The sequence below is a fragment of the Tachysurus fulvidraco genome, chromosome 8 (genome assembly GCF_022655615.1).
Source record: "Tachysurus fulvidraco isolate hzauxx_2018 chromosome 8, HZAU_PFXX_2.0, whole genome shotgun sequence".
Lineage (NCBI taxonomy): Eukaryota > Metazoa > Chordata > Actinopteri > Siluriformes > Bagridae > Tachysurus > Tachysurus fulvidraco.
In genome coordinates, this window is record NC_062525.1 from 17,690,854 (window position 1) to 17,716,108 (window position 25,255).

The 25,255-nt window shown below is 40.5% G+C and overlaps 2 protein-coding genes and 1 long non-coding RNA gene across 7 annotated transcripts; 1 reads left to right on the forward strand and 2 right to left on the reverse strand.

The window, feature by feature from the left end:
• Positions 1-215: 215 nt before the first annotated feature.
• On the reverse strand, positions 216-8,936 carry LOC113638891 (caspase-7-like). 2 transcript variants are annotated; one of them, XM_047817331.1, is made up of 8 exons: positions 8,852-8,936; positions 8,680-8,724; positions 8,214-8,360; positions 7,917-8,052; positions 6,612-6,805; positions 6,362-6,500; positions 943-1,098; positions 216-705 (listed from the first exon to the last, which is right to left on the reverse strand). In XM_047817331.1, exons 4-8 carry the CDS (start codon positions 8,044-8,046, stop codon positions 668-670), a joined length of 657 nt encoding a protein of 218 aa, XP_047673287.1. In that variant the 5' UTR covers positions 8,047-8,052; positions 8,214-8,360; positions 8,680-8,724; positions 8,852-8,936; the 3' UTR covers positions 216-667. The 2 variants fall into 2 exon arrangements, with proteins under 2 accessions (XP_047673287.1, XP_047673288.1); XM_047817332.1 differs by lacking the exons at positions 7,917-8,052; positions 8,214-8,360; positions 8,680-8,724; positions 8,852-8,936 and having other exon boundaries at positions 6,630-6,898.
• A 3,214-nt stretch (positions 8,937-12,150) lies between these two features.
• On the forward strand, positions 12,151-17,985 carry LOC125145329. The gene is made up of 2 exons (XR_007143697.1): positions 12,151-16,332; positions 17,218-17,985. It is a non-coding gene; the product is annotated as an uncharacterized LOC125145329 (long non-coding RNA).
• Positions 17,986-17,987: 2 nt separating this feature from the next.
• On the reverse strand, positions 17,988-23,862 carry LOC113638889 (caspase 7, apoptosis-related cysteine peptidase). Of its 4 annotated transcripts, none has more exons than XM_047817327.1 (7): positions 23,751-23,862; positions 23,085-23,203; positions 21,203-21,357; positions 20,908-21,036; positions 20,488-20,663; positions 20,214-20,352; positions 17,988-19,128 (listed from the first exon to the last, which is right to left on the reverse strand). In XM_047817327.1, exons 2-7 carry the CDS (start codon positions 23,186-23,188, stop codon positions 18,902-18,904), a joined length of 930 nt encoding a protein of 309 aa, XP_047673283.1. In that variant the 5' UTR covers positions 23,189-23,203; positions 23,751-23,862; the 3' UTR covers positions 17,988-18,901. The 4 variants fall into 4 exon arrangements, with proteins under 4 accessions (XP_047673283.1, XP_026996157.1, XP_047673285.1 ...); XM_027140356.2 differs by having other exon boundaries at positions 21,203-21,354; positions 23,751-23,860; XM_047817329.1 differs by lacking the exon at positions 23,751-23,862 and adding an exon at positions 23,456-23,474 and having other exon boundaries at positions 21,203-21,354.
• Between the last annotated feature and the right edge of the window lie 1,393 nt (positions 23,863-25,255).

Here is a 25,255-nt window from a genome sequence, read left to right on the forward strand (position 1 = left end):
GTTGATCGGCATTTCTGGAAAAATTGTCCATTGTGTATGTGTGTGAGTGAATGAGAGTGTGTGTGTGTGCCCTGCGATGGGTTGGCACTCCATCCAGGGTGTATCCTGCCTTGATGCCCAATGATGCCTGAGATAGGCACAGGCTTCCCGTGACCTGAGGTAGTTTGGATAAGCGGTAGAAAATGAATGAATGAAACAGTAAGAGAATCGCTGTGGACAAAGAACAGCAATATTTATGTTCAAAAAATAAGATAAATAATGAACAGTAACATGCTACTAAAGATCCACTCTTCTGAAGAATCTATTAAGCGTCCAGAATAAAGTCAGAAAGAAACCGCTATCCCACACACACAATAACTGTAGCTGTGTCTGGATCATCCCTGAATATTGAGACCAAGTGGTCATATCCTGTCAGTAAATCAGCCTAGCTTTGACTGTGATTTGAAAGTGTGCTACCAAACATACTTGTAAGTTATCAGTTAAAATAAAGCTCTTTGGTCAGCATAGAGACAACACAGGGAATCTGCTTCTTCTCACTGAAGCGTGAATCTTCAGACCAGGACTCAAAGTTGTTTGCCACCATGTACTGTAGTTGACACGTGAGAATTTGCAAGATTTCAAGTTGCTTGTCAGACTCATTGAGGACGTTACAAAGAGCTTGGACGGCTCAAGATCCCCGGCCTGGGTTCCTCCATGAATAGTAACCTGAACGAGAAATGTACCACTGTGTCAAGCGAAGTCAAGTCAATTTTAATGTCACATCACCACAGCACATGTGCATTGGTGAGTGAAATTCTTGGGAGCGTGCTCCAGAAATTACAGCATCAATCTCCCTCTTAAAAAAAAATAAAAAAAATTAAATAACAGTAACATCTCTTTAAAGAGATTATCCTTTTTTTTTTTTTTTTTACACATTTATGTTTAACTTATGTTCCCATATACCTTCACTAAGGGTTTTTTGTAGTAACGAAGTAGAAGCCCCCTTCTTGGTCAGAGAGTCATCAAGTTGCTGCTTTGTAGCAGACCAAAGGATCTGCTTGATGTTTCCCGAGTGCATTAGTTCTTTTATGCTGCTGATCTCAAGACAAAGTCTTATTTCTGTAATCAAAAAGAGAAAGATTGTCAGTTCCACAGATAATTGGCAGGTTGTTTAAAGCAATGCTACCTGTTGTAATTTCTGAATAAAAAGCAGATATTCACATCACATTATCAATTCCATTGGCAAGCGCCAGAGTTTCTCCTGCCAAAGTGCTTCTGACGGCTCTTCTGATTTTCTTAGATTGCCAGGAGATAGGAGAGAATTTTCCATCTTCTCCCACCAAGAAAATTAGATGGCCACCTTGAGTACCGCCATCCGGAAGATTTCCCATTGAGGCATCATTTAAAAAGTCTTTTCAAAAAAACAAACTGTCTTTTCCCAGGTTCTATTAAAGTCGCCTCCTCTGACTTTAGCTTTCTGATAAGCTTGTTTACATCATGCAAAGTTTGAACAGTAGCATGTTTTGTAGTTGAAGCAAAGAGATAAGTGTCACACATCATACCTGGTCTACTCTGTCTAGCAACCCACTGGATTTGTCCAATTTTAGACCTCAGCATGTCAGCTTCCAAGTTTGTCAGTGGAGCTGTACGTTGCACAGCTCTGATTGGATCCATAACAAAAGGTTGAAGATTCTTTATATGTACTTTGATGTACTTGTATTTCTCCATTTCCAGAAGAGATTTCCATTCCCACATAATTAAAACTATCACTCTCTTGATGGCCAACTTCAAAAGCTGTTTTCAAATGTGGGATGACCAAAGAGGAAAACATTTTCGAATCAGCCCACAGAAAATGATCCACATGAGAGGCGAGGATTCCAATCAACTCACCATTGTTGTCCAGCCAGTAGAACACTGCAGGGTCAATCTGTGATGCATGATCTCCCAGGTGTTGCATAGTATCTTTTTACTTTATTGTACCAGTACAGAGAAGCATCCGCCAAACCATACACACATTTGTTTAGTTTCCATACTGTTCCTTTGCACATTGCTTCTGGAGGACAAATATAGACATTTCTAGACAATTTTTTTCCCTGAAGAAAAGCAGCTTTGATATCATTGAGTTCGGGTGCCATTTCCTTTGACATATGACTGCCATAACAACTCTTAGAGAATATGAAGCACAAGTAGGAGAGTCTTTAGGAAGGTCACTGACGTTTAGTTTGAAACCTCTTGCGACTAGCCTTGCCTTAGGCACTCAGGTGTTTCTTTGACTGAACACACACACCTTGTGCTGATACATTTTTGACCATCATCTTTTACTTCCTTAAACACAATTACATTTCCAGTTCTTAGGTGCAGCAAACGTTCCGTCTTCAGTAATTAGCACATCACTTTCATGGTGAGGACTACATTGTACTGTGGTGACTGGGGTAATAATCTGAAGGTCATCCACTAGTGTTAAGTCAGCTGACCCAGTAACACCTACAAAGTCTCTGGGTGGGTGTACTGTAGATTGTACCAGTCTTTGTGTTTTCCTGTTGCTTTTCCTGCTCTGCTAAGAATTTGTGCTGTTCGTGACTCATTGCTTTCTCTGTCTGTAAAGATAATGGTTTGTCCCGCTTTCAGTTTAGGAGTACGACTTCTCGCATCTTCTCCTGACTGAGTCAGTGTCACGGCGAGGCAAAGGCGAATGAGGATCCAAATGCAGTAAAGAGATTTAATGACCAAAAACAAGAAAACAGACAGGCAGGCAAAACAAGACCGAACACAGAGCTGACAGGAAACAGGAACATTGAAACGTCTAGCACCAGGGAAGTGAACAAACCGAGAATATATAGGTGACAGGAACCAATGACAAAGCAGAGACAAAGACAACACACCTGGAGGTGTGATTGAGTACAATTAGTGTCCATGGTAACCAAGAAGTGGGTGGAGCAAACAATTAACAACAGGGCAAGGCAGCAGACAGAAACAGAACAAAAACACAGACAGACTTACTACAGAACCCTCAGGGCGGTGCCGGGAGAGCAGGGGGCCAGGGTCCAAAGCGGAGTTGGCGGCCAGGGTAGTGCTGGAGGCAGGGCCAGAGACCAGGGCAGGGCTGCCGATGCGCTCAGTGAGCTGGCCGTGATTGCAACCCATGGTGGTGCTGGGGGTGCTCTGAGCCTGTAAACAGGGACAGGAGGTAGAGGGGCTGGCAAATCCAGTGAAACGAAACATAGGACAGATAAAACAGGAAAATTGGTTGGTTCAGGCCAGGCAGAGAGTTCAGGGAGCTTGGGTGTAACCATGTCGACTGCGTTATCCGACTCCGTCATTTTGACCCGGGCGGTTCGGCTGGTTCCGTCGACCCGGTCGGTTCGGCTGGTTCCGTCGACCCGGTTGGTTCCGGCGACCAGTTCGGCCCGGCTGGTTCAGGCGACCCGGCTGGTTTGGTTGGTTCCGGCGACCCGTTCGGCCCATCTAGTTCCGATGACCCGTTCGGTCCGGCTGGTTCCGTTGAGCGGCCTGGTTCTGCTGGTTCCGGCGACCCGGCTGGTTCGGTTGATTCTGTTGACCCGGCTGGTCCGGCTGATTCCGGCGACCCGGCTGGTTCGGTTGGTTCCGTTTAACCGGCTGGTTCGGCTGATTCCGGCGACCTGGCTGGTTTGGTTGGTTCCGGCGACCCGGCTGGTTCGGTTGGTTCCGGCGACCCGGTTGGTTCCGTTGAACCGGCTGGACCCGGCTGGTTTGGCTCCATAGCCCACGGACCCCGATGCTTGCTGCACCCCCAAAAAATATTTAAGGCCGGCGTCCGTCTCTCCCCTGCTCATGGTTAATGTGGACCCGCCCAGGAGCAACGCTGTTGACAAAGTCTGACAACGACCCCGTTTCTCGGACAGCTGGCATTAAGTAACGCACCTTGCTCTCCAGTCCATGCCTGAAGATGTCTTTCAGGGACTTTTCCTCAAAGTCCACCTGGTTATACAGGACCACGAATACCTCCACATAATCCTCAATTGGGGAATCCTCCTGACATAGGCAAAACAGGATTTCTGCTGGGTCCATAGTGGCTAGTCGTTCTGTCACAGCGAGGCAAAGGCGAATGAGGATCCAAATGAAAAGAAATGTAAAGAAATTTAATGACCAAAGACAAGAAAACCGGTACACAGACACGCAGACAAAACAAGACCGAACAGAGAGCTGACAAGAAACAGGAACATTGAAACGACTAGCACCAGGGAAGTGACAAACAGAGAATACTGTATATAGGTGACAGGAACCAATGACAAAGCAGAGACAATCAGAGACAGACAACACACCTGAAGGAACGATTGAGTACAATTAGTGTCCATGATAACCAAGAAGTGGGTGGAGCAAACAATTAACAACAGGGCAAGGCAGCAGACAGAATTATTACAGTGTCATCTTGTTCATCAATTTCACCTTCGACTTTTGTTTGTAATTTTTTTTCCATGCTATCAGTGTCATTGTCGTATTCCATTCTGGTTAAACCTGCAGGTTGTAAAACAGTACTGTTCTCATTGTCTTGATCATCGTGTGATTTTCATCTCTCTTTCGGAGCCTAGAATGGTGCACACGAACATACTGTAAGTACCCCCATGCCTTACAAAAATCACTGCCCTGTCCTGGCCAATCACGACACCTGGGCCTTTCTTTCAGAGCATTCAGACTGTGTAAACACATTTAAAGCTGAAATGCATTTAAAACTGAAATTTGCTGTCCTACAAAAGTACTAAAACTACTACTTTCCAGAGCTGTTTTGTCAGTAAGGACTGATGGTAGGTTTGGATTTTCACCAAATACAAGCTGGTAGGGACTGAAACCATGGATATTGTGCATTGAGTTTTTTGCCATCAGTTCCCAATCCAGGGCAGTTTTCCAGTCACATCTGTTGTCATTTTTCACTTTCATTAGTATATCTGGAAGTGTCTGTTTGTGTCTTTCCAAAAGACCATTACTCCAGGAACTATATCCTGCAGTGGTCTTTACCACAATGTTGAACTTTTCTGAGATGCACCTCATCTCCTCATTGTTAAACTCCCCACCATTGTTACTAAACAGTCTTTTAGGTTTACCATGTATGCTAATCCCGCAGTGAATGAAGCTCTTTACAATTTCACTTGCCTTTTTGGTGGTCATGATAACTCCAGCACTAAAGCGAGTGAAGTGGTCAATGACATGAAGATACCACACTCCTGTATCCAGTTCATGCAGGTCTATGGCTATCATTTCATTGTAACTTGAGGCCATAGGCAGTCCCACCGCAGGCTTGGGTTTGGGCTTGCTGTATTTCACAAGTTTCACAGTGATCTTCTATGTCCTTTAAGGTCACAATGCCCTCCTCATCATGATTACCTGAACTGATCAGCAGCTTTTTTACCCTATCCACAGTGGCATGTCCAAATTGTTTATGCAACTTTATTAGGACTTCTCTCTTTTTTTTTTGCTGTCATGTTCTCTGTCACAAATAGAACTTCATCTTTACTACATTTCTCAGCATCACAGGAGGAGTCTTGATCCATCAGGTGTATGCAGTAATGTCCTGATGAGGTAAGCTCAAGAGTCACAGGGTGTTTGAACATTATTGCTGTGTCATTCTGAAGATCCAGTATAGCACCTGCTCTTTTTAAGGATGTTTTGCTCAAAAGCAAAGTTATATCAACTGGGACTATCTCAGTCTCAATGTAACATTTGGTCTGTCCAATCATGGCTGGAACCTTGACCTGTTTTGTAGAGTGTACAACTTTTCCATCACCAAACTTGAAAGCTTTTGCGCTATCTGTGCGTTTCATTTCTGACCGTTTCTGTCTGCACACCTTTTCAGTACAGGCTGTATCAATAACTGCTGACCCAAGTGATTCAACCATAAACACTTCTACATTTGACAGTTTCTTTAGAAAACAAAGTGATGTTGCATTGCTCTACACCCTAAGTCAGCTTTGCTTGTTCAGTTCTTTGAGGGCAGTCATTTGCCCAGTGATGTGTACTTTGACAGATGGCACATTTAGATCGCCTGCCATATCTATCGAGAGGATTCGTTCCTAGCTGCGTTTTCAGTTGTCTTTGTAGACGTGGCTTGTTTTCTTTCTTACTAGAATCAGTGAAACATGCAGACTCACCAGTAAAGTGACTTCCACGCATGTAATTTCCCTCAAAAATTCGTTTCAGAGCAGATTTCAGGTCTGCAAATGTGAGGGTTGAGCAAGCGGTAAGCGCTAACTAACTGTTTATCTTTAGCATCGACATTAGACATTTGTTCTACATTATAAATCCTTGATTTATAAATAAAACACAGAGTACCCTCACTTTTCTTCATTTGTCTGGTATAAGAAATTTAGTGGTGAACACCCACCCTGCAATTAAGATCATATGTTACCTGGAACAGTGGAGTATGCAAACAAGAAGTCTGCCTCCACTTGGATTTTGTGTCTGGGGCTCGCGTCTGTTTCTAGAACATCATGAGGTGTTCCTGAGTCAGTCTGTATACCATCATTGAACTCTGAACCTTGACAGGCCTGTGAGAATAAATCATTAATATCCTCCACAAGCAGACAAGTTAGCAAGGTAAGTGACCATGCTGAATGAACAAAAACTGTGTATATACATATATCATTTTATGTAGGTACTTTTCCATTTTCTTTTACTTGGATGAAGAAAAGCTTGGGTTTCCCCACAAGACTCTTGCACATGTCTCCTTTGAAGAGGAAGTTAATGTATTTGATGGGCATGGCCCCGTCCGTTCCATATATCATGCCCTCTTCTCCATGGCTTGGCAAAATGCAGGCAAAGCAAGAACTGTCGTCGTGATTCTCTTCCGACACTGACACACACACACACATACACTTTAGTGGTTCTAGATAACAAACAAAACAGCAATAATGATAATCTGCTTTTTACAGTGAAAGTTAGAGATATCCGAATGTTGTACTATGTTGATCTACAACTGTTCAAAAGCTTATATAACGTACAATGAACCATGATTTGTTTTATACCCTAAAGCAGGGGTGTCAAACTCAAATTCACAGTTGGCAAAAATATAAAACTGAGATAGTCACGGGCCACACTGAATATTTATTTAAAAATTAACTGCAACTGTTATGTAATGTTCAACCTTTTTTCATATGGAAACAAACTTTAGTTTTGCTTGTACACAGGATTTGGAACAACCAGAGCTTGGTATTACAAACACATAAGAAATTAAATTTTAAATAATAGACACATCAGTGGTGTTCATTTTTTATTTAAATAAATAAAATAAATCGTGCCTTTCACTGTATCATTTTAAGTTCCTTTTTGAAGTGGATCTTTTTCAAAACCATCAAAACAAGCAAAAATAATTTAATTTATTGAAAATCTAACTTCGATTATTAACAGTTCATGCCTTGGAATAGAAGAAGTGCATAAAGAAAACCTATATTCAAACTCAGTTTGTTACACTCTGTTTCATTTTATAGTGTTTCATAATGTTTTGTGTCATAGTGTCTTCTTATGTTATATTCTTTCGTTACAAACATGTTAGCTCCGCACACAAGACAAACAGGTCTGTCCTTTATATTCGTTAACAGATAATCTGCCTCCCACCTGTCTTGAAAGCTCCTATTGTCCATCTTTCGTTTGGCCATTTTTGTGGAGGGTGGAATTAACTTGCCCGATGTGACTGTGTAGCATGGTTGTTAACGACTGTCAACAGAGAATGAGGGGCGCCTGCTGTGTGACTATGCGTCAATACAGTGGCAAGGCATTCTGGGATTTGTAGTATTAGCGGAGAAGCGGCTAGCCTGCTGTAATGCACATTTGATATGATCTCGTGGGCCAAATATAATTACACCGTGGGCCAAATTTGGCCTGTGGGACTGAGTTTGACACCCCTGCTCTAAAGAATAAAAATATGTTTTAACAGAACAAGTCTTTTAACTGTTTGAATAACTCACCATTTTTCAGTATCTTCGTCATTTTTTCACAGTACTGGTCACTTGTACTTGTAGATACAAACTTCAAAACCAAGGTTTTTAAAGCATTTGAACAGTTCTTCTGCATCTCAATCTGTGACATAACGTACATTCATCCCTTAAAATCACACAATGAAATCTCTATTAGGTTTTTTGTGTGTAGTTGTACTTAACATTCATACCACTATTCATTTTATTATTATAAGGTTTTTATTTATAACAATATTGAATAAAAATATTGCAATTTTTTAAACTTTAAGAGATTTGAAGAAGACCTACCTGTGTCATCATTAAAGTGCTTATTGTTGATGACATTTTCCTACTCGCTTGTGGTTCATTATATATTGGCACATTGGAGAAACGATGTGGTAGCGGTGCTCAGAGGGCGATTGCTTTTCCGACACCTTTTCATCCTTGTTCTTCTTGCTATGAATATGGAAACAACAGAAAATTTTAATTTACAGTGATGGCAAACATTTATCGGTTTAACTGTGATCATACTACACAAATACACTAAAGAATACGCTAATAAGTTCTCTTTCAATGTTAAAATGGGAAATTAACTCAGCAGTACTCAGCCTAAAAAAGCTACATCCATCACATAAGATTATATAACAAATAAAAACATGAGCACTAAAAGGATTAACAACATCAACAAAAAAAATATAGCTATAACTATTAAAACCTGTCAAATACTAAGCTAGCATAATGTTAAATCTATATTCAATCTGAGTATTTTACACACCACTAGCAGATTTCCAAATATCCATCTGGTAGGCTTCGTTAGCCCCTGCACACACAATATAAGAAGAGCCTAGTCAGCCAATCAGCCAACCACAACAAGCACATTCCCCAACACATTCCATCACACACAGACATGATAAGCTGACTTTCAGCCGGAATAAGAGCAAACTTACCTTGGTTCATCATTTAGCACTGAGGTACTCTGCATTGAACTGGTGTGACAGTCACTGGGGTGGCGCTGTTGAGCGTATATTCTGGGAACCAGGTAGGAAGTACAGTATTTAAAGAAGTGTGACTGCACCTTTCAGGTCTCTTTCTCGTGCGCTCTGTAGCTGTTGTTGTCAGGTGCAGGTTATTTCCGGTCATGCCCGCTAGCGGAGGGCTTGTGAGTATTGCCTTTGTTGCCACGTTGTGTTAATGGGGTAATGCTACACTTAATGTGGTGGTCTTTTCTGCTTTTTACTGCTTACAATCCTTATTTTGAGGAATATGGTTCCCTCATTGAATTTGCAAAGTATCGGAAGTTGTGATGAGGGCGATTTGCCGTGTTGCCTGCAGGTGGAGCGTGTGAGAGAGAGCTTTGTTTTTTCCAATCTGGGGTATGTTGTGGTCGAGATGCTAATTCAGGACATCTTTATTTGTGCCATTAGTATGTTTTGAGGAGGGATTTTGTGTAGGGAGTTTTTTTCTTTTGGTGTTTATTTTGGCGCTCGAGTTGCCGGATTAGGTTATAAATATGGTGTTATGTTTCAGGCTCAGTAGTCCACGAGTGACACAGTAAATAAATTTGTTTTCTTCTTTTGAGCTTTGGATGCAGATGATCTTTTTTCTTATGCCTGTTTTTGCTCTCATATGTTGCCTTTTCTTGTATTGTTTCTGCATAAAATTTCTTGCATTTAATTATCTGAATTATTTATTTGTCACTCATTGAGGTAATTAAAAGGTAAATGTATCTGGGCTTGAAATTAATAGTTGTGATTTAGTTGTGAATTTATTTTCTGCTCAGTTTCCTTCTCTTCTTTTTTCTTGAGTTGGATATGATATACTGAAATGCATATACTGAAATACTGTAATTTGATTGGAATTAATCTGGAATAGAAACTATGAATTTAACTTTCTTGTGGTTCCTGGTTTTACTTGATACATGTAGTGGAATTGATGACGTCATTCCTATGTGTAGTGTCTCTAACTATTAAATTAAGTTAATAATTGTGGTGCTTTTTACCCCTGGTGCCGGAACCCAACCTTTTAAGGCCAACTACCATCACAACCGTGCTGGTCAGGAAAGGTGCACACTTACCTGATTCAGCAGCCACACCACCCCCCAGAGCTTTCTACAGGCCCATTCAGCTATGCTGCTGAGGTCATGAAGGGCACCACTGACCATCTGCTGACTGGCACACAATGCAGCTATGGGTCTACAGACCAGATCATCTGCTCTATGTACAGAGCCATTATTTCTACATAAAATACAGAAATTGTTGTATAAGGATCTTGAAGCACAAAAAATTATCCAATGAATCATGTGTCACAAATAAAAAGGCAGTATCAGGCGAGGACTTGCAGGAAGACTGAGAGTTGGCTCAACGTCAGCTGCAGTGGCAGACACCTGAAGGGAACAAATACATTATCCTTACCATAATAAGATTTTTAAGACAAATTTATGAAAAGGACAATAATTAATAGACACTAGGTGAGAGTAACCTAAAGGCAAATGAGGTAGGCTTCTGACATACCTACAATCAAACTGCTAAATAGATTTGGCATTCAAAATTTAAAGGGTAACAATTTTATTTTTACAGGTCTTGGGGAGTTCTACTGAAAATGTCTAAAAAGTAGTACAGTATGAACCCTTTTTTGGCTCTAGAAGAAACTGCACATAATCTGATACATTACTTTAGTGAAATACTTTTTAAAAAAAACCTTGCACCTACTTTTCCCATATTGCAATTTAGCAACTGTGTAACAACATGGAGGTAATTTATCAGTTTACACACAGCTTCCTCTGAGCCACAAAATAATTTACACTTCTGTTTTCACATATGTAGTAGAGCTCACCAAAACTAGTACACACATTAGTTGTCTCTCTAATGTGTGTTTTCAAACGAGAGTAAAATGCTGTCAAAGTCTCACACTTTGCACTGCAGATATCAACATGACATGTTTGTTCAACACCAGACAAAGTAGGCCTAATTACAGTACATGTTTGTTATATCTGTATATGTGTGACACTTAAACGTTGAAAATTTTTGAAAAGTCTGACCGCAATCTGGCAAAACACGCTTAAAGGTTAAATTAGGTGTATTTTTATGAATTCTCATGTGCCTTATGTATATCACTATTGTGGCACAGTTATGACAACAGATCTGACAGGGGAACATTTTGTTATTGCCCAATCGTAAATTTCTTGTAGATTGAAAATTTTCATCAACAAACATGCATTAGTACGGCTGCTGGCTGATTTTTAGTGACACCGTATCAGTCTTCACGCAGAAATGTTTAACCTTAACCGAGTTGCAGTGTTAAGATTGTGAAAGAAAAGCCACAAATGATGCAAAACGGTTTGACAAGGCTATACGCTCTAAAACAGTCGAGAAGTTGGCTGTGTGAGATGTGCAGTGACAGATAAATAAACAAAATGTATTCACAAAGAGTCTATAGAGACAATATTTTCACAACAATTTGGCATTTAAACAGAAAAATGAAAAGCCTTGACGATTCAACTGTCTTTAACCAAACTACAATTAGCTATTTTAAATTTAGCTAATTTTCTTGTTAACTGTAAAACACTTTTCATTAAAAATCAACACAAAGTAAATAAAACTCACCAAAACCATCTTGGTTAGCCGATGTTCAAATAATCCTATGGTTTGGCTGAAATAATCACCGGGCAAGATGTAGGCTAATTATTCCAGTATCCTAATGCTATTTTCCTGCTGCCGGTTAACGTGTTGTTCCTCGGATGCAGAAGTTCGGCTAACGTTACCAAAATTAAACAAAATACCACCCAAAAGTAATATTGTTTTGGCTATTCAAATCTAAGCCTCACTGGTAAATGACATGTTCAAATCTCTAGCAAGTCAAGCTCCTATCAGTTTGATATCAAGCATTCTTCGCAATATTAATAAGATTTAAATTACCGTTTAATTTGTAGACACAAGACCTGATGGATGTAAATGAAGAACACTCAATGATATGCAGCACGTCATCTAAATTGTGCGTCCTCTTCTGGAAAATCTCCTATCCAAATGATGGTTCCCGAAGTCCCTCCAAGAGTTAATGGCAAATTATTTCTGTATTTTAAATCCTTGATTTATAAATGTCCTTGAGCTGCAACGTTAACTGCCAAACATCATCTTGAGGGTTCTGCACTTTGTCTCCAATTATGAGAGGTAAAAGACTCAAGAAGTTCCAATTTTGAACAGCTTGTCCACTAAGTTTCAATGTGTTTGGACTGACCTCACAAGGCTTTGATAAAGCATCTGTTCCTTTGTATTTAAATTGCTTGATGCACCTGTTCAGAAGTGTGTAAGTGAACCATTTATTTATGCAGATGAAATATTTGAGGTAAAGAGCAAGATCGTATGACCAAGACATGGGGGCATGCCAGGTGTGCAAACATCAAAGTTTTGTAAAGAATTAAACTCAGACCTGAACTTTATCCCCTGTACTTCTGGAACGTCTTCTCTTTCCAGGTGTTCTGTGGCAGATCTATAGGTTTCTGGAGTCCTCGGAGGTCCACAGACTGCTGGATTAGCACCATGAATTTCAGATTGAGTGAACAGACAATATCTACATAAATACACTGATGAATTGAAATTTTCTGTAAAACCCCCAATACAATGAGAGCCCAGGGTGTCTCCAGCAATGCAGTAGAGAGCTCCCAACAGTTTTGTCTGCCATTCTCCTCTAGTACTTTCAAATAGTTCAGTAGTTCTGAAAAAATGGCCAAATTCCTTAAAATCCTTCTCCATACACATTAAAATTAGCTGCATATGATCAGCATTCGACCGGGCATGGGGAGGAATGTTGAGTAGGGAGTAGTACACAGCCAAAACCTTGTGCTTCTTTTTGCAGAACCAAGTGGGTTCACTACTTCAAATGCATCCTGGTATAGAACCAGCTTGAGGCAATTTGGATTTTCTTTAAAAAATGTGCTTGACACAAACACGTCTCCATCACAACAGTCACTGAGAACCTCTGATCCTGAAACGCTAGGATCCACTGATATGAGACTAGAAACTAGATTCCAGTATATTCTTCAAAGTATTTAGCACATGGACATAATAAGCAAATCTCTCAGGCCATCCTTAAAAAAATTCTTGTTTGCCGTAACCCGACCGACCATGTCAATTTAGGACCGACTCAATTTTTTTTTTTTTTTTTGCTTTAAGTCCGACCGACTTGCTGGTTGTAAATTTGCATTAAGACTGACCAGAGAGAACGCCTTCCCCACGTCCGAAGCCTTCCTCGTGCAGTTCCGCACGGTCTTTGACCACTCCGCCTCCAGGGAGAGCGCGGAGGAGTGCTTGCTGGCCGTCTTGCAGGGCGATCGCACTGGCATTTCGCACTCTCACCGCAGAAGCAGGCTGGGAGGAACGCCCCCTGCTACTGCTCTACCGCAAGGGCTTAAACCCGGACCTTCAAGCCGAGCTTGTCAGCCAGTCCGAGTTTCTGGATCTCTCCATCCAGCTGTATAACCTGCTGCGCTCCTGACGTTCCCCCACACATGCTGCCACCCGTCCTGCATGCGCCAAATACCCCGAGCCAATGCTGATTGACTACACGCACCTCACGCCCGAGGAGCGAGAGCGCTGCATCTGCCTCCGTCTCTGCCTGTACTGCGGAGAACCTGGACACCGACTGCCAACCTGCCCGACCAGACCACCGCGAGGGCGAAATAACCCGGTGAGTCAAAGTTTCGTCATCCCACAATCACAGAGCTGCGCTCATATTATGAGCGGCTCAAGGCGGCTCAAGATTCGAGGAGAGAGTGTGGAACTCTATGCACTTATGGACTCGGGCGCAGCTGGAAATTTTATGTCCTGGAAATTCGTTCAAACTCATAACGTTCCGGTAATCCCTTGTGTGTCCCCTTTAGCAGTGGAGGCGATAGAAGCATCGTCAGGGTTCTTCTTCGTCAAGAAAAAAGACGGGGGCTCCGACCCTGCATCAACTATCGAGCCCTCAACGACATAACCGTGAAGTTTCGGAAGCCCCTTCCACTCGTGCCGTCAGCCCTGGAACAACTCCTCCTCACGAAACTCAACTTTCGCTGCGCCTATAATCTTATCCGCATCAGACAGTGGGACGAGTGGAAGACCGCCTTCTCGACCCAATCAGGCCACTACGAATATTTGGTTACGCCGTTCGGCCTATTGAACAGTCCAGTGGTCTTCCAGTCGTTCTTTAATGATGTGTTCCGGGACATGCTAGACCGCTGGGTAATCGTTTATATCGACTACATCATTGTCTATTTTGAAAGCAAGGAAGAACATATCCAACACGTGAGGGCGGTGTTACAACACCTCATCCAGCATCAGTTATACGCCAAGTCAGGGGAAATGCGAGTTTCATCAGACCGCGACGGCCTTTCTGGGGTATGTTATTTCGGCAGAGGGGGTCGCCATAGATGACACTAAAGTGCAGATGGTGTTACAATGGCCCAAACCACGGACCATCAAAGAGCTACAATGCTTTTTAGGGTTCGCAAACTTCTACCGTCACTTTATTCGTGGCTTCAGCACGATCACAGCGCTCCTCACCTTGATGACAAGAAAGGCACCAACCCACCTTACCTGGTCACCGGAGGCACATTCAGCGTTCAAACCACTAAAGGAAAGCTTCACCTCGGCACCGATTCTCCACCTCCCTGACCCTATCTGGCCGTTTATAGACTCCTCCAACACGGGAATCGGAGCTATACTGTCCCAGCGCCAGGGATCCGCCAATAAAATGTTCCCATTTCTCCCGCAAATTGTCTACAGCAGAATGGAATTACGACATGGGAGACCGCAAGCTGCTGGCCATGAAAGGAGCATTCGAGGAGTGGCAGCACTGGTTAGAAGGCGCACAGCACCCATTCACTGTTCTCACTGACCACAGAAACCTGGAGTACCTGCGCGCTGCTAAATGCATGAACCCACGCCAGGCCCGGTGGGCCATGTTTTTCACTCGGTTCCAGTTCACAGTAACCTACAGACCAGGGAGCAAGAACACCAAGGTCGACGCCCTGTCACGGCTGCACCGGGAGTCGGACCAACACACGCCAACCGAGCACATCATCCCCGAGACTCGGATCGTCGCACCCATTCAGTGGGACATCTTGACAGAGATCGCCCAAGCCAACGTGCAAACGCAGCCACTGGTTGAATGCCCGATCGTCAAGACGTACGTGCCGGCGCACCTGCGCACTTCGCTCCTTGAACTGCTACACACGAGCCCGGCCTCCAGTCACCCCAGCATCGCGGCTACAACCCATCGGTCCAGAATGAGTTCTGGTGGCCATCACTGGCCGCGGACACACGCGAGTACGTTCGAGGCTGCATGGAATGTCACACCTCCAAAGCCTCACATCAATGCCCAATGGGCCTGTTGCTGCCACTACCAGTACCACAACTACCCTGGTCACACATCGCACTAGATTTTATCACAGATCTGCCTCGATCCAACAACCACACAACCATTCTGACCGTCATTGACCGTTCTTGAAAGCCTGCCGACTGATCCCGCTAACCAAGCTTCCTACCGCATTCGAGACAGCGGAATTGCTCTGTAACCACGTTTTCCCCTATTATGGTCTGCCCGAGGACATCATCTCAGACAGGGGTCCTCAGTTCACCTTGCGGGTCTGGATGGCCTTCTTCAGGTGGTTAAATATAAACTTCTGCCTCACTTTGCGGTACCACCCACAGTCCAACGGCCAGACTGAACGCCACAATCAAGAAATCAACCGCTTTCTCCGAACTCTGAACAGTCAAAATAATCAAAACGAGTGGAGCAGGTATCTGATGTGGGCTGAATATGCCCAGAACTCTCTGATTAAACCCGCCACCGGCCTGACACCCTTTCGGTGCATCCTAGGCTATCAGCCCCCCTTATTCCCGTGGTCCGACACACCCACTGATCTACCGGCCATCGATGATTGGTTTCGCCAGAGCGAGGAGACGTGGGCCGAGAGAGGATCCTGACACCGCCACTGCTCCGCCCACAACACTGCTACTCCTAGTCGATGGCAAGGAAATATATCAAGTTTCGAACTACTCGACTCCAGACGCCGAGGGGGCCGCTTGGAGTATCTGGTTGACTGGGAGGGATTCGGCCCGGAAGAACGCTCGTGGGTGAAAGCGGGGGACATCCTGGATCTTTTGCTCACCGCCGACTACCTCCAACGGCACCCCGACAAACCAGCTCCCCATCCACGGGGTCGACTATGGTGCCGCAAACATCCTCGCACCAGGAGCCGCTCGCAGGGGGGGCTCTGTCACGAGCAACGAACTGCCGTTCGAGCGTCACCATAGAGACTCGTCCCCGGAGTATTAGCGCGTTTCCTGAAGGCACTTCCCATCAGCCATCCTTCACTCTGATTACACCGCCACCTGTTCCTCATCACCGCTCTCTATTTAACCACACTCGAACTTCATACCAGTGCAAGGTATCGACTTGTCTTTCTGAGCGTTTTCCTGTGTTCTGATTTCCCGTTGCGACTCTGTTTCCTGATTCTGACTTTTCTGTTTGTTTGCTGCCTGCCCCGACCTTTTGCCTGTTCTTGATTTCCGATTTGTGCCTATTCTCTGATATCAGTGTTTAGCCCGTCCTGATCATTGCCTGTCTGACTTCGCCTGTGTTTCTCCTCAATAAAGCGCTGCAATTGGATCCCCAGCCGTATGCCTCCTCATTACGCTTACTCGTTATAAAAAAGGTCTTAAATGTTCCTTAAATAGTCTTAATAGTGTAGTTTTCCAAATATTGCTAATGTGTATTTGGTGCCTTGGTCCTTTTCTTATACCTATTGTGTTATTCAAGGTAAAGCTTAAATTACTGTGGATAAGATAAATCGTCCAACAGGGTTTATTTTCTTTTTTTTTCCTTTCTTTTTTTTCATGTTGACATTGAAATTGCTCTTTAAAATAAAGGTATTTGATTTTAAAGTGTTCATTGCTTATTTTGCATAATATTCACAATAACGCATATCTTAAGCAATTGTCTTAAGCCATGGGTATATTGAAGTTCATTGGGAGACTAATATTTTAAATATTAATCAAGACTGATATTTTAGGAAACTGCTAAATTTGTTATTTCTAATACAGTAAATAAAATGCAGCATAAAGTTAAAGTAACAACCAAAAACAATATTATTTTAGTTTCCAAATGAATCACAGAAATATGCTGCATTTATTTTTTTACTGTATTCGACTGTGAAATAATTTAACAGTGTGACTACAGAAATATACAGTTTTTTACAGACTACTACCATAAAGTAATTTTACATATAAATACCATAAAAATAACGGCATACTGCTGGCATCTCTGCTGCCAGCTATTCACTGTTATTTTACAGGAAATTTTTTACAGTGAAAGTCTCTGCAAGATGTGATTGATGGTGACGTTATTGGACCAGGATATCATTCTCTGGTGAAGCAACTTCAGGCAAGAGTTGAAAATGTCAAGCGACCTGACACACCATAGGTTATAAAGCGCAAAGCAGCATCAGATGATGACGACACAGACGAAAAACCTACCGAACAAAATGCAAGTGTTCAAGACACCTATGGATGTATTAGCTGGGAGCCAAAGCATCTGCCACTCTCAGAGACTGTGGAGAGTCAGCTTGAAGAAAAAAAAAAAGATATGAAGATGTTTAAGAAGAACTACAGTACAGATGTTGTGAAATAACTAGTCAAGTGCACCTATTACCCCCAGCATAAAGACATCATCAAAGGGGCAAGCATCCAGAAACTTTGCCAGGAATGGCCCTTTCTCTTCACATTTCCAAGAGCTGACTGGTGTGAATCTGATGGAAACCTTCCTTGCCAATGTAGACAAAAAAGGGTCACGTCTGAAGAGCTTCTGTTCCACTGTGTTGAGACGACAAGCCTTGCAGAGGACGTTCAGATGGAGACGTTCAGTGAGATTGAATGATGTAAAAATATAGACAAAAATAATTAGATGACACACAAAGCAGTATTTATGACTTAGTACAGCAGAATGCTTGAATATATTATTTTAGATGCTGTAAAATGGAACATTTCATATACTGTATGTACTGAAGACAATATAAAATATAAAATCAATCAAGCTTTTAAAATGTTTCTTTCAGACATCCTTTATTTCAAAAAAAGTGGAGAAAATACACTTTATGCTCTTGTATAATATAATAGAAAATCTTGATATGCAGTGGACAGTTCATTATAACATCCTACTATTTATACAGTAGCTGCCTCCTTAAATAATAAACTGATGGAACATTAAATGAAAATCAAAAGCACAACTTTCATACAATAAGTGCTGTTTTTATAGACAGCTGTGTGTAGGTGTTCAGATCCATGCACATTTGTTGTCATTTACAAATAGAAACAGGAAGATACAAAAATAATAGTTTTATTGTTACTTAAATGCTATAAAGTCACTCCAAACCCATTGATGATATTGAACCCACCCCAAGTCTCTTGTGTGCTTTATGTTTATAGTTTTAATACTATTATTTATTACTATTAATTATAGTCCACACTGTCTCCAAAAAAAATCACATAACCATTTAATCAAAGAATAAATGATAAAAGAAGAAATAGAAAACGCTCATATAGGTTACAGTTCCCCTGCTAAAATGTCATAAAACCTAACATGAATATTTCACACCGCTGTGGACAAAGAACAGCAATATTAATGTTCAAAAAATAAGAGATAAATAATGAACAGTAACATACTACTAAAGATCCACTCTTCTGAAGAATCTATTAAGCGTCCAGAATAAAGTCAGAAAGAAACAGCTATCCCACACAAGCACTAACTGTTGCTGTGTCTGGATCATCCCTGAATATTGAGACCACGTGGTCACATCCTGTCAGTAAATCAGCCTAGCTTTGACTGTGATGTGAAAATGTGTGCTACCAAACATACTTGAAAAAAAAAAAGAAAAGAAAACGGAATAAAAAACATGTAAGTCAAAAAAAAAAAAAAATAGAAATCAAAGACCTATAAGTAACTCTGTGGTAGTGTAGTTATCAGTTAAAATAAAGCTCTTTGGTCAGCATAGAGACAACACAGGGAATCTGCTTCTTCTCACTGAAGCTTGAATCTTCAGACCAGGACTCAAAGTTGTTTGCCACCATGTAGTTGACACGTGTGAGGATCTGCAAGATTTCCAGTTGCTTGCCAGACTCATTGAGGACATTACAAAGAGCTTGGACGAACCAAGAGCCCCGGCCCGGGTTCCTCCATGAGTAGTAACCTGAACGAGAAATGTTCCACTGTATCAAGTCAAGTCACTTTTATTGTCCCATCACCACAGCACATGTGCCTTGGTGAGTGAAATTCTTGGGAGCGTGCTCCAGAAATCGCAGAACAATTTACATACAGTAATTAACATCAGGCAGCATCTGATGCACATACAGTACAGGGAAACACTATTAACTATGTCAGGAGTTGGATGGCTCCCTGCCAGACATCCTGAGGGCAGTCTGGCAGGTGTTTCCTCATCACATACTTTGATGTGTTTGTGGACGTTACTTCCCCCTCACCTGTCTTGTTTCCTGCCATCGCACCTGTTCCTGGTTAACCTCGATTAAATATCCTATATATCTTGGTCTGTGTTTTGTAAGATCATTGTTATTATCGCTACTGTTATTATGTTCATGATTGTCATTATGTAACCTTAATGTATTTTTGTCTATGTTATCGTCTTGTCCGTGTTTTGATTTCCATGATTTATGTACCGTTTCATGTTTAGTTTATTACAAAAGTCTTCGTACTGGATTCCTGCGTTTGGGGAGTGAACGGTAGCTCTGATGACAGAGATTAAGGTTGAACGCTCTGGAACGTTACAAACTGCTTTCATAATTGATAAAGAAAAACAGATGATAGTTGATACGGTGAAGGTTTCTATCAGTGTTAAAGAGAGATTTGTGTCATGGGAAAGACTTCAAGACTTTACACTTTGGGGTTTGCCACTAAACCTGACAACCTGACAAACTTTTTGTCTAACAAAATGGAGAAAAAGAAGAGACTAGTGAACAATTATTTATAGCTGTAAGTGATAACAGGAAATAAATAGGCTTAAAGACATTCCACAAGATTAAATGTAACTACAGGTGGATTAAAATATATGAAATAGCTTGACTGTTGAATGACTGTGGTCTAAAAAGAAAGTCTGTTATTGGAAAATAAGCATCCACAGCCCCAACACTGCATATTATCCTACAATAGAAATCCTTGATTTATAAATAAAACACAAAGAGTACCCTCACTTTTCTGCATTTGTCTGGTATAAGAAATTTAGTGGTGAACAACACCCCTGCAATTAAGATCATATGTTACCTGGAACAGTGGAGTATGCAAACAAGAAGTCTGCCTCCACTGGGATTTTGTGTCTGGGGCTCGCATCTGTTTCTAGAACATCATGAGGTGTTCCTGAGTCAGTCTGTATACCATCATCAAACTCTGAACCTCGACAGGCCTGTGAGAATAATTCATTAATACCCTCCACAAGCAGACAAGAAAGAGTTAGCAAGGTAAGTGACCATGCTGAATGAACAAAAACTGTGTATATACATATATCATTTTATGTAGGTACTTTTCCATTTTCTTTTACCTGGATGAAGAAAAGCTTGGGTTTGCCCACAAGACTCTTGCACATGTCTCCTCTGAAGAGGAAGGTAATGTCTTTGATGGGCATGGCCCCGTCCGTTCCATATATCATGCCCTCTTCTCCATGGCTTAGCAAAATGCAGGCAAAGCAGGAACTGTCGGTGTGATCCTCTTCCGACACTGACACGCACACACACACACACACATATACACACACACATACACTTTAGTGGTTCTAGATAACAAACAAAACAGCAATAATGATAATCTGCTTTTCACAGTGTAGGTTAGAGATTTGTACTTTGTACTATGACCCACAAAAGGACAACCTTATATAACACAATGAACCATGATTTGTTTTATACCCTAAAGAATGAAAATATGTTTCAACAGAACAAGTCTTTTAACTGTTTGAATAACTCACCTTTTTTCAGTATCTTCGTCATTTTTTCACAGGACTGGTCATTGTAGATGCAAACTTCAAAACCAAGGTTTTTAAAGCATTTGAACAGTTCTCCTGCATCTCTATCTGTGCCATTACGTACATTCATCCCTTAAACCCACACAATGAAATCTCTATTAGGTTTTTTGTGCATAGCTGTACTTAACATATTCATACCACTATTCATTTTATTATTATAAGGTTTTTATTTATAACAATATTGAATAAAAATGTTGCCACTTTATAAAACTTTGTAATAGATTTGAAGAAGATCTACCTGTATCATCATTAAAGTTCTTATTGTTGATGATGACACATTTTCCTACTCGCTTGTGGTTCATTATATATTGGCACATTGGAGAAACGATGCGGTAGCGGTGCTCAGAGGACGATTCCTTTTCCGACACCTTTTCATCCTTGTTCTTCTTGCTATGAATATGGAAACAACAGAAAATTTAAATTTACTGCAATGGCAAACATTTATCAGTTTAACTGTGATCATACTACACAAATACACTAAATACTAAAGAATATGCTAATAAGTTCTCTTTCAATGTTAAAATGGGAAATTAACTCAGCCTAAAAAAGCCACATCCATCACATAAGATTATATAACAAATAAAAAAGAGCACTAAAAGGGCACTAAAAGGATTAACACCAACAGAAAACATATAGCTATAACTATTAAAACCCGTCAAATACTAAGCGAGCATAATGTTAAATCTATATTCAATCTGAGTATTTTACACACCACTAACAGATTTCCAAACATCCATCTGGCAGGCCTCGTTAGCCCCTGCACACACAATATAAGCAAGTTTGCTAGAAGAGCCTAGTCAGCCAATCAGCCAACCACAACAAACACGGTCCCCCAACACACCCCGTAGAGTCGCTCAACTGATATGCCATGTGATTCCCTCACACACAGACACGATAAGCTGATTTTCAGCCGGCATAAGAGCAAACTTACCTGAGTTCATCATTTCGCACTGAGGTACTCTGCATTGAACCCGCCTCAAAAGTGACCTCTTCTGTTTAATTTTTTTCCTCAGCACGTAGTGGATGCTAGGATCCTGGCATGCTCTGTACTCAATAACGAGTTGAGTAGTGACCGTGCTGGCCAGGAAAGGTGCACACTTACCTGAGTCAGCAGCCACACCACCCCCCAGAGCTTTCTACAGGCCCATTCAGCTATGCTGCTGAGGTCATGCAGGGCACCACTGACCTTCAGCTGACTGGCACACAATGCAGCTATGGGTCTACAGACCAGATCATCTACTCTACTGTATGTACAGAGCTATTATTTCTACATAAAATACAGAAATTGTCGTATAAGGAGCTTGAAGCACAAAAAAATATCCAATGAATCGTGTGTCACAAATATAAAGCTGCAAATGCAATATAGAGTATATTATATACCCACCATCCTTCATTCACTGCTAATATCATTATAAAAAATACACATAAAGATGTTGATCACACAAATATCTAAATGTTCTGTAGCTTGCAATTAACATCTAAGTAACAAATTGGGCAACTTTATTGAGAAGGTTGTAAGTGATCAGTTTAATCAGTATGACTGTTATGCCACCTAGTGGACAAAATACTCCTTAACATGTATATCATGTATAACACTGTGTTCAGGAAAGAGTCGACCTTTTGAACAGGCTAAAGAGAGAAAGGGTTTTATGAGAGATGTGTTATTTTTGTACTTTTATTTATTTATTTATTCATTTATTTTTGACACAGACAAGACTGTAAACTCCAAATGCACACACATTATGTAAATACGGGAATTTATTATTTTCTGTTTAAACAAATAATCAAATTTGTTTCATAAAAACATAATCACGTTTATGTTGTTTTGTAAAAATTAAAACGTCATCGGTTATAATAACAAACAAAAAAAAACCCCACACACTCTGCGGTTTAGAAAAAAAGGAAATGAGTCATTTGCGTGTCGAAAGAATTGACTGCGCTGAGACAAATGATCCGACTCTGTGAATGAGCCGAAATTCATGTAACCTGACTCATGATCTTATCCATTTTTTTTTATTTCCGTTTTTTATGTTTTAAGTTTTGTTCTTACTCTCAAAAAAAAAATCTAAATAAAAACAGAGTAATAAAAACACCACACTTTTACGACAGTATTGACTCACCCTCCAAAAAGCAGAAATCTTGCTTTACGGTCAGGCTTTGCATCTGTTTCGTCCCCACAAGCCCAGATCTCCTCCTCAGAGTCTCGCAAAGTTTCCTCGTCCATTACAGTATATCTCTACTGCAGCAAACATTTCCAGTGATTATGATCATGTTCAAAGGTTTTTTTTTACAAGGTAAAACAGTACAGTAGAGTAAACGCTGCCCTGCTAAAGTCTTTCAGATCATGTATGAATTTTCCAACAGAAGCAGATGATAACACTTAATAAATGTCTGATTCAAAACAATCCAACCAAAGTCATTCAAGTCGGTTAACTTTATTCTTCTTGTCTTTTACTCCAATGTTATAAACTTTCACTTGGATATAACTTACTCATAACCTTTATTTTGCAGTACAGATAAGGAACTAGCTCACCACAGCTAAAAAAAAAAACAGAACTTTATGGTTAACCATCGTCTAACAAGCTAAACCAAGACAGCAATAAATGTAATATTAGCTAATGATTGTCAGCTTTCATAGCCTACTACTAATACCGATATAAAGAAACTAGCTCGCATTATACAGTAGCTAAGGTTAGCTTATGAGCTATATAACCTGTTTAACTTAGATATAATGCTAGCTAGTTTCTTTGGATTGACTGATAGTTAGTGAAACCATGACCACTTACGTTTCGTAGCCTTTACACGGAGATAGAAAGTGAAAGAAGAGCAGATGGGGAATGTTTCTAAAGTACAGTGGAGTACAGTGAAGTTTTGTGCTGTCATTTAAAGACACAGGGACATGTTAAACAGCACAGCAAGGTACAGGAATCAAGACAAACTAAAATCAGGTTTCTTGTTACAGCTGTATTTTCACTCTAGTAAAAAAAATTATTTTAAATAAAACCTTATTTTTCTATATATATATATATATTTAGATTTTGACACTCACTAGCAACTTTCTTTTGTACATCATTCTTACACATCCCTGATCCTTTTAAAAGAGTCTTCAGCCACTTAGGTGCACTTTATAGCCACTCAGCTACTGGATCACAATAAGAATCTCTGAAACTAATGTACAGTGTTCGTGGTGCTGATACAGGCAGACTGATTCTTTTTAAACATCTTAATGCAACTTGAGAACAGCCCATCATCTAAAATTCCAGCCAGAAGCCATCCTGTGGTCAGAAACTGACACTGATGACAGGCTAGAGGATGTCTAACACATTGTACATTGAATAAGATAAGTCCATAATGATTTTTTTTTAATTGAATTAACAAGACATCAATTAACAAACTAGACAATAAGTTTTCAGTGCCTTTTGCTTTATAGATAGTCTTATAGAATCGACATAAATTTCCAGTTCTTTTTTAAATGATATGAAACAGGTTTTGGGTGGTGTTGTTTTTTTTCAGAAAATTTACATTTGTGAATGTGAAATTTTGCTAACAAAAGGATCAGATTTATTATGTAAATACTATTGGTGGTATGGTAGTCTCTTTGATTCTTCAAAACACCAAAAAGCAAATTTTTCCAAAATAAAGCAAAATTAACATCAATATTCTTAACAATAAAACCACAAACATTTCTCCAAAAGGGTTTTTACAAATGAGCAGTACCAATATAAGTGAACCACAGTTTCTAAGCTGTTATTACAAAATGTAAAATTTGTGTCTATATCGCTTTTAAATTTCACAAGAAAATGTTTTGTTGGGTAGATCATATGAATAAGTTTAAATGAGACTTGTAATTACATACTGATTTGGAAGTAGCCAAACCTTCTTCCTAACAATATCATCTGTAAACAGGTTCCAGAAAGAATGAACATAAGGCAAAGATACAATATCTCTTTGAAATAAAGTTCTTATACATCTATTGCAGGAGGACAAACATATCCTGCCTTCATAGGTATTAACAATATTAGGTAGGGACCAAAGTTGAGTATTTATTATTGTTGAATATTTAAATAAAGTTCAAATTTTAGGAGATATGGCATCAAAAACTTTAGCATAATCCTTTGGTGTTACAGGGATTTTGTAAATAGCCAAAAACTCACCAAAAGTGAAAAGAAAACCATTTGAATTAAACAACTGATCTACCAGAATTATGCCATTCTTAAACCAATACTCAAGAAGTCCATAATGATTTGTGTATAAAGGCTGTTGATCTATAGTTAGTCATTGACTACCTACA